The sequence below is a fragment of the Uloborus diversus genome, chromosome 1 (genome assembly GCF_026930045.1).
Source record: "Uloborus diversus isolate 005 chromosome 1, Udiv.v.3.1, whole genome shotgun sequence".
NCBI classification, from domain to species: domain Eukaryota; kingdom Metazoa; phylum Arthropoda; class Arachnida; order Araneae; family Uloboridae; genus Uloborus; species Uloborus diversus.
Window position 1 is genome coordinate 172,841,100 of NC_072731.1, and position 12,948 is coordinate 172,854,047.

General features: G+C 31.8%; 1 protein-coding gene across 1 annotated transcript in view; it reads right to left on the reverse strand.

The window, feature by feature from the left end:
• LOC129233553 (protein ABHD11-like) overlaps positions 1–9,779 on the reverse strand; it is a 104,002-nt gene extending 94,223 nt beyond the window's left edge. The window contains exons 1-5 of the mRNA XM_054867566.1: positions 9,691–9,779; positions 7,287–7,438; positions 6,935–7,108; positions 2,400–2,588; positions 1,041–1,225 (exon numbers count right to left, since the gene is read on the reverse strand). Coding sequence (XP_054723541.1) covers positions 1,041–1,225; positions 2,400–2,588; positions 6,935–7,108; positions 7,287–7,438; positions 9,691–9,751 — 761 coding nt within the window. The 5' untranslated portion in view covers positions 9,752–9,779. The remainder of the gene's footprint in view (positions 1–1,040; positions 1,226–2,399; positions 2,589–6,934; positions 7,109–7,286; positions 7,439–9,690) is intronic.
• Between the last annotated feature and the right edge of the window lie 3,169 nt (positions 9,780–12,948).

Consider the following 12,948-nt stretch of genomic DNA (forward strand, 5'->3'; position numbering starts at 1 on the left):
GGACGCCTCGTTTTCGTATATTTCATTTTCTTTTATTTAAACATTTTTTCACGCAATTTTGAACAGTTAAAAAATAAATTAAAAAAAACTAACTTAACTACAGGGAAATTTAAGGCATTCCTAAACCTCGAGCAAGACGACGGATTGGTTTCGAATAAAATTCTGTAGAGAAAAGTTGCACAGAAGAAGGTTTATTTCACTTTATGTATTTATTGAACACATCATTCACTAATTTTTGACACTACATAAAAACGCTTCCTATGCAGAAGTTTCAGAAAAAACAATAAGAAATACCAAATACCAACACAAAGAACAATTATGAAGTTTAGCAGCTCTTCTTGTAATCATCGGCCACATTATGAAAGAACTTTGTCAAGTAATAAAAAACCTGAGCTATGTCACGGATGTTTAATTATGCTCTTAACCGGTTCTTATTAGAGTTACAAGTAAAAATCCTCTGGACTTGAGAGGCTGTCCAAAGGTCTGCTCTGATCCGATCGTTTTCGTTAGATTTTCTCTTTCGTAAGCCCTCTCTGCAGTGTTTTAAAAATAAAGGTTTTTAAAACACTTGAAGTTTTTGTGCTTCATTAACCCTGTTTTTATCATTTTCATACTTTCGATACATCTTTTGCACCGTACACCCAGCAACCAAAACACTGATTGCGGACGAAAGTGTAATTTGATGAAAATGTCCATCTGTGTTGACCACAACATTATTAAGTGTTATGAATTTCATAACATACAGTGATGTCCGAGCGAATTTAAAGTTCTATACGTTGTCTGTATAAATGGACATTTTATAGAGTTATTTTTGAGATATCGTCGTATTAAGGTAAAAACAGCTGATTTTTCTCACTAATTTGAGCATAACGGCTAAAGGTCACTTAGTAGAAAAAGGTTAACTTAGTATGGTCAAGTCAGCCCCATATGGCATAGATTAAAACACTTTCCAGCCTAATCTGCCTCTTTTTCACTCCCTAACCACTGGCCTGTAAGGAAATCTTTTAAAAGAAAATACCCGCCTTTTCATTTATACTTACACTTTTACATCAGAGCTAGTTCCATAGATAAATAAAGTATTTCTCTCGTAAATGCCAGTCAAATTTTCATCTAAAGCACCTGAATAAAACTTTTCCTCCAAAACAGGAACGTTTGCTCTGTAATTGGCACTACCATTACTGATGTATATGGGGGACATATCAATCGAGTTGCATGTAAGTAAAAACTGCAACGAAAGAAAAAACAAATGCAACTAATATGAAAACAAAAATTCTTTAAAATATTCTTTAATGGTACACATATTCAACGCAAAAAAAATAAAAAGACATCCAGAAATATTGTTAAGTTTTTTTTTTTAGAAGTTTTATTTTACTTGTAAATTTTTGCGGTCGAATGTATGATACCAAACTCTACGTAAACATTATCTTCTTACTATGCATTCTTGTTAATAATTAGCCTGAAATATACCTACCTGAAATTTTTGAATTTACGTAATTATATTAGAACAACTGACTCTTAACGATCGAATAATTTTCAAGAAAATGGTCATAAAAGTGTCTATTTTTTATTTAAGAAAATTATATAAAAATAAGTGTATAAACAACATGTGCATTCAATTCTTCATTTTCAATATTTTTTTAGATTGAAATTTTTGAAAAATTTAAAACTTTATAAAAAGTCAACAAGCAAGCCCAAGCAAGCAGCGAAAATTTAAGAAATACGTCTTTTAAACATTAAAAAAGAATTTTATTAATAAGTAAATTTTTCTTGTGTGGTAAATTTCAAAGCTTGAGATACAGAGGTCAACGTTAGAGTCTGGTAAGTTAGTACCAAAATTCCTTCCTGCATCTCTGAATGATACTCTGATTTCATTTAAACCTGACAGAGCGATGTTTTAATTACAGGCAACCAAACAGAAACGTGCTTTATGTTGGATGAAAATCAACCCTGTTCAATTTTGTTGAGATGTTTGCTTTAAGGGCTGATCGTAAGACAGTATTATACTTTCTCCGTTGCTATATGAATATGCGTTACTTCTTAAACTACTTACTAAAAGTGATAAAATTTAAAACATATTGCAATGCTAGAACCTCGTACACGTTGTAGTTTATTATACATTTCTTCTGCACATTGTGCTGATGGTTTTAAATTTATTTTAATTCTTTAATCACTTATAACCGAGCAAGAAACACCATAACATTTCCAAGAAATACCCAAAAGAGCAATTAATGCAATCACGTGGAACCTTCACAAGCTATTTTCTAAGTATTGTTCAAGTACGGTATCCCATAGCATGAAATATTTGCGACAACGTATATTTAACCAAAATGATTTGCTCAAAATAAAATAATGACTTCTATGGAAACTGGCTCATATATTCTTTTGCTTACTTAACTTACTTTTGGAGTGCGAAACTCTAAAAATTCTTTTATTATATTCAAAGCAGTTTCTTCATCAGTGTCATTTGGTATAATACTGAATGCGTGCTTCAAAAGTCGAATTTGTAGTCCGACAATGGCAGGGTGGACGGCAGTAGATACGTTGGCAGTTGACATTTCTTCTATTATTAGTTTTTCTACCTTGTCTGACTGGAAGAGATATTTTATTAATTTGAAAGTTTAAACAAAAATGGATTCTACAGGCCAGAATACTTAGACTTCTTTGAGTTATTGCGATACAAGTTGGCTGAGCAACTGTGGTTATTTTTGGCAGTAGAACTGTTGTCTACATGATTGATAACCAATATATATGATATGGTAATTACATTTAACCGACTGAATAACTACATTATGCATGGCAAAGAAAATACCATTATACATGGTAGAGCAAAAAAAAGATACCAACGCACGAGTGTAAGAAGACATAAGGTAGCTGGTTAAATGTAGTCCATCATAGTTACGCTATGAAAACATTTCATAAATTTCTGGTAAGGTGTTCTTATTTGAATTTGAATTTATTCATGTTAAATTTTACTATTTGAGTCATTCTCCAGAAAATGTAATTTTTAAACGCAAATATATTTCAATTTCGAAAACTTTTGTTTTCTTTTTTTTTCATTCTTTCGTGAGAGTGTTACCTACTAGAAGTAACCATAAACAATGGCCCAGCTAAGTTCCAATTATTTTACTCATAAATAAAAAAAGATAATAATAAAATGCCTTGTTCACGGAAATAAAAAAAATGAAAAATCTTTTAATGTTTGAAAATTGAGGCCAATTTAATACCAAAGTAGTAATTTTGTTAATTGTGCTTACAATCAGCTATTTTAATGATTAGTAGGAATATAATATTAAGCTCTTATAATTAAAGTACGGCTAAATTAGTAGTTTCAAATGTATGTTAAAAAAAACTATTTAGTAAATTTGAAGATATACTGGCAATTTATAATTTTGGTAGACTGCTTTTGATTGATGTATTTCCCCTCCATCATTTATTTTCATTTCAGAAAAAATGACATTGATAAGGTTTGTCACGGAGGTGAGATTCACGGAGGTGAGGAATTAAACATTAATATAGGCCTAATAGATACATTTTTCAGGGAATTTTTTTTTCTTCAATTTTTTTCGTTGATACAATCTGCACATGTTAAGCATATGAAAACATGCTCACTTCTTTTTTTACATTGATTTACATTCCTGAAATTCAAGTTCACGAAGGTGAGAAGTCAGAGTAACCACACTAAGTTTTTAAAGCAAAATTTATGTTCTTGTTTTTCGACAAAAATCTCACAACTTCAACTATGGCTGAAAATAAATAAGGGGGCTCCTTAAATCATGGAAAATAAAAGTCGATGTCATTACTGCCACGTGTTAATGAGGAATGACATTTTGAGTTTAGGTAACGGAGGTGAGAATTTTTTGAGTGTGACAGACCTCATTATCCTACTAAAATGAACTAAATCACAATGGAAAAAATTTAAATACTCGTGAGCATTTAATGTTTGAGACACTTGTCAGGAAAAAGTTATAAAAAATAAGGTCATTGTTTTATTGAAACAAGTTATTAAGCATCACTATGAGCTACACCAGATGTGTGTCATGTCACAAAGGTGAGAATTCACATGTTGTGAAGCAAAACAATATTTTTTTTTTCCAAAAAAAAAATTTTTGATAGATTTAAATGGATACATTTTCAATGTAAAAAATATTGTTAAATGAACTATTCTTTAAAGCGTTTACTGTAAAGTACGCGTAACTTAAAAGTTACACTATTTGGAGAATGACCCATTCCCTAACACCTTTGTTGTACACTTTGCTTTGAAAATTAATTCAGTTAATTTTATACCAAAATGTTTCAACTGTAGCTTGTGGGTTTTCTTCGATGCATTGTTATATTTTTTGATTGATGCATTGTTACATTTTGGTCACCCATGCATTAAAACCGCTTTTAAAAAATGCTAAAAAAAAAAAAAAAAAAAAAACCTCAGACAGATACGCACACACACGCTGGAATTTATTTCTTCTTTTAGTTTTGTCAAGTGGCCATATTTGGGACAGTTTTGAACTACAACCTTTAATAGCATATTAATCACATGTTTTCCATTCGACCGAAGTGTTCTATTTTTAGGAAGTGCCTCAATACTTCACCTCAGGACAAGATATAGATGTGTAGATATATGTCCCTTCAAAAATACAACACAAAACGTTACCTGTCCCAATTTAGGGATCCCTCCTCCCTAACTTGAGACTCATGACATTTTGATCTTTCTTTCATGTAAGTAGCAATAGATAATAGTTTGGGACATCAATTATCATTTAAAAGAAGTTTATTTTACAACTCAATGAAGAAAAAAGAATCATTAGATAGAAATACGTAGTACCATCCAAATCTTCGAGGACAAGTTGTATAAAACATTATACTGAATAGTTCACATCATTGAAGCACATCCACCTTCAAAATAGTCTCCTTGAGCGACTTAACGCTTCTGCCAACGTTCGTATAACTTTCGGAAGCACTCCTGAAAGCCATTTTTTGAAAACTCCTGTAAGGCCTAGTGTTTGGCATAATCGAGTTTTCATAGTCAAATCACTCGATTATTCAAGATCACTCGAGAACTCGATTATCTGATCTCGAGTTTTCGATTATCACATCTCGAGTTCTAGATTTCGAGTTCTCAGCTATCGCATCTCGAGTTCTCGATTATTACTTCACTGAGCAAATTATTATTAAATCACGAGTTCTCAAATATTATATCACAGAGTTAATTAGCATTAAATCTCAAATTCTCGATCGTTACATCTCAAGTTCTCGATTATCACATCTTGAGTTCTCGATTATCACAGCTCAAGTTCTCAATTTCAAAAGACCTCGATCATCAATCTCTTGAGTTTTCGATTCGGAAAGATCTCGATTATCATTCACTCGAATATCAGTTGTGCTCGATTTCAAAGATCTCGATTATGCCCATCACTAGTAAGGCCTCCTGCGATACAGTTTTAACGTCATCGCGGTGAAGAAGGCGACATCCATGTTGAGGAGGGAGGCTTCAATTCAACGTCAAACAATCCCAAATAATGTCGCTTGTTAGGGTACTGTCCCAAGTATAGGTACTTGACTGTAAGTATTTAGTTGAAATAAAAATGTTAAGAAACAATTGATTTTTTTTTTTTTTTTGACTTCTTATTCCTTTTGGAGGGTCTTTAGCGGTCCCAATATTTGGCTATGGGTAATTGTTCGAGATAGTGGAGAATATCTGGAACTGAGGTTTCTGAATTGATCGGAATCTTCCAAAGATGAACACAATTCTGCATCAAAGTTATCGTCTACCTTGGTTACTTGTCTGTTAATATGATTGCGTTTTTCACGTTACTTTGATTAAAGGTATTAATGTGAAAACTTAATTGGAACTAAATTTCACTGGATTTAGGATAAGTGTTTATTCAAAGTTCTGCATTTCAAATAAGTGCTTATTCTGAATGCACCACTTAGCATTTAGCTACGGCGAAAATGTTTTTATTTTCATCGAGTGATTTAATATTAGTTTTACAAATACTTTTAAAAAATTTTTATCTCTAAGTATTAAAAAAAACTATTCCTAGTGTTCAACAACGGCTGTACCGTGTTACAAATTTTGTAAAACACGCTGAGAGCCGAGCAGGGTCAAAAAGAATTCTGCTTGAAAGTGCTTTTAAATATTATTAAGTAAAGTGAAGATATCGCCAATTTTCTTCATACTTTATTGCTATTATTATTATTATTATTATTATTATTATTATTATTATTATTATTATTATTATTATTATTAATATTATTATTATTATTATTATTATTATTTGTTTGAAAGATTGAAAGATAGCATTTGAAAAATCTTTGGACCAGAGTTTGTAAGTAATGGGCAAGTAAAATTAAGAAGAAACTGTTCACTAGATCGCACCATTTAATTTTATTTTTGAGCATGCATTTATATTCTAGTCTAGAGGTTCTCAAACAGTGGGTCTAGACCAGAATCTAGTCTAATGAAAATAAAACTAATATCTTTTATTCTAATCAAGTGTCCATAGCATTATGATCAGTAATCATGAACAGCGCGCGAATAATCTAAGTTTAAATCCTGACGGAGACTCTCTACGCTAACGCAGTAGCATTACTTTGATTGAAAATTAAATTTATTTATAACGTCGCACCAAATGACAGTTCCACTCTGATACGTTCGTTGCGCATTTTGCAATCACACGTCTAAGGAAGTTTAGAAGGAAAATTTCTCCAACTTCACTCTCTGTCGCAGATTAACTATAGGTCTACAAGACAGATCAATTACATTTATAAATTTCAGAATAACTACGATTCTACGTGACAGAAAACCTACAAGTATAGTTTGCTGGAGTACTTCAGTTAAATATCGCGGCATAAGTACAAATTTTACAGTAAAATATAACAAATCAATCCTCGTCTTTACTAAAAATAGAATAGCCATGAAGTATAACAATTAGAGTACCTGTTTCAATGCAACTGTCTGTGCTAATCTACCACCCATGCTGTGACCAACTAATATGGCTTCTGATATATTTTTCGACTTTATGAAATCTTCCAGATCTTCCGTTATGACACTTATGTTGAATTCCTCCGTCCAGGGACTATCTCCATGATTTCTAAGGTCAACTGCATAAACCTAAATGCGCACATGCAGGCAAATTCAATTAGATAACGATTTTTGATTAATATATTAGTTAATTTTAGTTCCAGCATAACTTTAATTACTTACCTAGGTTTCCTAAATATAGTTTCATTCCACCAAAAACTATTCTCACATAATGTTGATTTTATGATATTAAAAAACTAAGACTTACAAGTTTTCCTGTTTTATCAGCTAGAGGCTGAGCTACCTGCGTCCATGTTTTCTTAGACTCAAGGAAGTCATGCAAAAGAATTATTGGACTGGCAGTTGTTGCTGCTTCATTTGATGGCGCGTAAATATCGTATGCCATTGAAGTAGTACATCCTAAAAAAATAAAAAATGCACCGTAATGTAACTTTTAATGTAACGTTGACGACTTATAAAGATGACGACTTATAAAGATCTAGCTGCGTTGCCAGCCGTTGCACGGTCTACCTCGAAAGTAAAAGTTGCGTCAAGTGACGCACAATCAACAATCAGGCTTCCAAATTAAAATAAAAAAAAGTAAGAATGTCCATCAACGTGAAGGGGAAAGCATTTTATGACATTACATTTAAATTTAGACTTCTTCATTTTTTTTTTAATTCCACTGACTCAAACTGCGGTTTATAGGTGAGGAGTAAACATTCCGTTTCATGAATTTTTCTGAAAAAACTCCTATGTGAATTCCTGAGCACCAAAGGACCTCTGTGCCAAATTTGGCATAATTTCCGACGTAAACTGGATTTACATCAGGAACGTACACACATACACACACGTGCATAAGTTTATAAAAAATATATATGTATGCAGATTTTATGTTTAATTGCCCTTTTTAAAGCAATCACTCTCCTCTGATGTCGGTGAGCAGGGCGTCCTCCTTGGGCGGTTGTTTAATATGTATTTATATTGGCATAAATTTTTTTTTCTATTTCTTTTTTAAACTTTGAGGGTGTTTTTTTTTTTTTTTTTTTTTTTTTTTTTTTTTTTTTTTTTTGGCGTTTTTCAGAGTTGGCCATGTTCTCTGCTCTACGAAGAAAAAATCGTCATTTTTTTATTAAAGAGCTTCCAAACATAACATTATTTCGGCATAAATTTTCATATCTTCCGGTTTTGTTCTTAATTTAATGAGTCATTTGATAAATGTTCACAAATTAAAGTCCAAACTGAGCCGAAAAACAATATTTTGAATAATTTTCGTTCCGAACATATGACTGTCTAAATTCAGGAAAGGATTTCTCCATGGCCATTATTTAACAATTTACATGCATGCTTCATATGAGGTGATTAGTGTAATCTCACAAAAATACTTGAACGTATTAACAACTAAATGTACATTCAGCTCCCAACATTTCAGGTCCCCAGTGTAAATATATTTGCTGCAAGCTTAGCCAAAATTTCGTTTTTTTTTTTTTTTTTTTTTTTTTTTTTTTTTTGCAGATTTAATCAATTATTGAAACTTGAAACTGCAACAACCCTATGATTGGATCACTTTTAATTAGACAACCCCGTATTTTTACATGTAACTTAGGTGAAAACTCGATAAGGGTAAATTACTTATTATTGGGCACGTTTTAGCCCCAAATTTAGTAAAAAATGGTGAACAGCCTTACTTTAGCGTTTTATTTGCAACGTTTACTCTGCAGTTATGATAACAATTTTTAGAAACTCGACGAGAGTAAATTACTCGTTTTTTTGGATGTTTTTAGCCCCTGAAATCTCTGATTACGAACATGAAAATGGTAGAGAACCTTACTTTAGAATTTTTTTTAACCCTTTTGCTCTCCATTTACAGTAACATTTTTTTTTTAAACTCGAGAAGCGTAGGTCAACTCTAGTGAGATCCTAGACTATTATTCGGTTGGAATTATTTGGTTTACTTACCTTAGTTGACCCTTGTGCGAATTAATGGAATCGAGCCATTTTTTTTTTGCAAAATCACATTTATTTACAGTATTTAATTATAAAATCAAAATCACCACTTAGTATGCCCCCCCCCCTTTTTTTTGTCCAGCATCATTTTCACTCTAATGTGCATATATTCAACTAGAGTTTTGCACTTTTTTTTGAATTCTTGATCTATAAACCATGTTCCTAGCAAAGCACAAATCATTTTTTTCTTTTGTTGTGCTATCAGATATTCACTCAATGTCATAATGACCTGCCTCTTCTGTGTAGAAATATCCATGGGTAACAAAAAGATAAAAGGTGACCAGATTAAGATAAAACAGCAAAAATATGTAGAAATTTATAACACTTAAACAAAACACAGTATTTATGACGAAAAAAAAAGTGAGGTTATAGTGCTCAATCAACTGGTAGGCTAACCAGCTGCTGTAAAAAAGGATTGAACAACCTAAAAAAATCGAAATTTTAAAATTCCCAATTTGATTCCATTAATTCGCACAAGGGTGTAGTCACCACAGATTAATATTTATGAAGACATACATATTGACGCTCAAATCGTATTGTCGATATTTTTTTCTGAACTGCTTAAAAAAAATCCATACAGTATAATCTGAAAGTTTTCATTTTCTATAATAATTTAAAAAGCGAGCCATATCATTGTTAAAAGTGTTTAAAAAAAAATCACTCACCGCACACATCAGATGAATAAAAATATACTAGAATGACCAGGAGTCCTTTTTTTAAATTCATATTTTTTCTTTCCTCTTTCTCTCTCTCTCTCTTATGCAGATAGAAGATATATCGAAAATCGTAAAATGTGAATTTTGGCAAAAAACACTTTTCAATCTTTTTCCTAGAACAATTTCATAAACCGTAAAATTTCCCTTTTCAGGTCACTAGCATTAGTCCTTGAACTTGTTTTTCCTTTTCAATAAAGTTTTGGGCCTGTCCTTGTCACGGACAAAGACGAGTTAATATGTTTTGCTCAATTTAGAACTACATAGACAATTGAATGTTGTCGCAACATAAGCATGAAACTTACTAATATGAAAATAGCTACTGGTCTAACAAAGTGAACACGATATTTAAGGCAATATAATTTGTTCAAAATATATTTTTTTTGTATTTAACAACACATTCTATTACACAAGTATACTAACGCAGACATAACTTATTTTCGGACTTGGAGCCCATTTCCAAACTTAAGAGGGGGGTATAACAGTCTTTACATGGAGTAGGTCGGAGCTAATTAGCCATAGGGGCACACTGGTCCAGTCACAATACAGTGAAACATCGGTAATTCGACATGTGGATAACTTGTCAACCCCGGTAACTCGACATTTATTTTTCTTATGGTTGGCTCAATGTTAATTGCAATGGGCGAAAACATCTCTAACTTGACTCACTTTTGCAGGAACCCCTATAGGTCGACAACCAATTGCTGTTCTAGTCCAATTTTTCAGTACTAACATTCTTTCATATTGCCTTTTTTTTTTTTTTTTTTTTTTCAGAATTTTACGCTGCGGTTTCGTGGTCAGTCAATGCTTTTTTGGAAAGCTCTTTTGGAGAATTCCGTCTTTTATCCAGCTACCACACTGTGTGCTGTTAGTGCAATTTTAATAGGTTAGGAAACGGTAGAATAAATTACACAGGGGAGTACTTTAGAGAAAAATGGCACCATGATTTATTTTAAAACAAGTGTGAACGGGACTTTACCTATCGCAAGTCTTATCAGACCTGAATGACAGGAAGCTTTTATCTCTTTCCAAAAATTATGGATTTATTCCTCAGGAAGTATTCAAATATTATTAGTAATTTTATAACATACTTTATAAAAAGAAAACGAAAAGAAAACTAAATTCATTTACTGGAATTAATATTCAGAATGTGGATGTTAAGTACTAGTAAGTGATGCACCGAAACTCTTTAGGAATTAAAATTATGAATCCTCAGTAAACTGACATCCGCTTACGTCGACATATTTTCGTGTTCTTTCGGGGCGTCGAGTTATCGAGGTTTCCTTGTATTTTCAAAAAAATATCCATTTTATAGCGCTGCCCATTTAGCTAAGTGTATGCCGTTCCAACCAGCTTCTTTTATATTTTCATTCGAAAAACCGTCCATCAAAGAATCAGCTTTAATTTTTGTTCTGGTGAGGCAATTTCCTACAAACAATTGCTTTTTAAAATTAATTAATAAATCTTAATTTCAATTTTGACAAATAATCTTCAGAAAATAATTGTTCCCCGTTATTTTTGGATAGATCTGCTTATTGAAATGCTTGAAAATAATTTCTTACATACGTGAAATGAAAAGAGGGCAATACGGCTAGTTGGAATATTTTGAATGTTGACCGTTCGTGTATTTCTGGAAAAAATACAGATTACATTTAAAGTTATTGTAAAGATAAAAGTGATGCCGAGGAAGGCAGTCAGTTCAATTTCTAAATTAATGTTGTTTTAAAAATGTAGTTTTAATTTTCTAGGTTCCTTTATTCACATGGTTTTTCATTTTAGAATATCAGATCATGAAGGGAAGGTGTGCATCTTATTGATACATTTTTTTTTCATTTGCGCAAAATTAACACAAAATTTCTACAAGATTTGTCCACTTCCTCGACTTTTGCATTTTCAAAATAATAAATAAATGAAACAGGCAAGCATTTCTCTGCAATCAGGGCAAACTGGTCCAAGTGACTAGGTTTCTATCTTTGCCGCTTAAATAATGCATGTATTAAATATTTCAAAATTTTACCATGCCAAACTTATCCTGAGGGTAAACTGAGAATTACAGAAGAAAAAGCGGTTCAGATAGGCCTGGTCTGCCTTATGTAAACCAATATACTGAGATGGGAAATATTGCTTAAAACAAGAGTATATGGGGACACACACACGAACATCTCCCTCCCCCACCCTCGTTGCGCTTCTACCCTTAAACAACTTCTTGACTTATTCTTGAACTGAAGAGTATTTACAGAAAGAGGTAAATTCTACATGGGTTCAAATATTTTACTCGTTTAAAATATCAACTATGTATATTTATTATAATTACATAGCCCTTCTGGCTTCTCTCATTTTCACGTTTAACATTTATGATATTCTGCCTTCTAATGATACATTTATTGTTCGAAATTATATTGCGAAAATTATCGTACGTTTTCTGCGATTGCAAGGTGCATTATCATTTTGTCATTTCTGAACGTAAACAGCTGTAATGGCACTATGAGTAAAACGCAGTTTACGTTGTAATCAATTTTAACGCATTGAAAAACATTATAATCAAACTAAATTTATTTAAAAATACAAGATAAATTACCTACCAAATATGAAAAAAAAAATTGTAAAAAATAGTTTGATTTATTGAATAACTCAAAAGGGCCAAAATTGTTTTACGCACGTCGCGATTTAAAAGCAGTTAACACTTAAAAACGAACGAGAACCGAATTCGACAAACTGTTAATCCATAAATAACTTAAGATTTAACTAAGAAAATATTCAACAAAATCACGAAATTCAGACTTATTCCCTAACTGTTCTAACAGTTAGGGAATTCCGAATCCTGAAGTAATATTTCAGATAGAGGTAATTTATAGAATGCAATGTGCATTCACTAGGAACAGACATAATGGTGATTCTTTACTCTTAACTTACTTTAAATCTTTCTCGTCATCGTGACAATCATCTCTCAAAAAATTTTATTCATAAAAAGTACCAATATTATCATTACAATTTTTAGTTGCTATTTTTAAATTAAAAACTGAGATAAAGTATTTGAAGTTTTCTTTTTTTTTTTAAGAGTAGAACAAGTCGTAAAGAGACGTAATTAGAATAAGAAAGCACTAGCAAATACATAATAAAATTGAAAACATAGTAAGATTTGAAAGGTTTCGAAAAATGGAGTTGAAAACTTTGTATATGTATACATATAAATAGAAAACACACGACCAC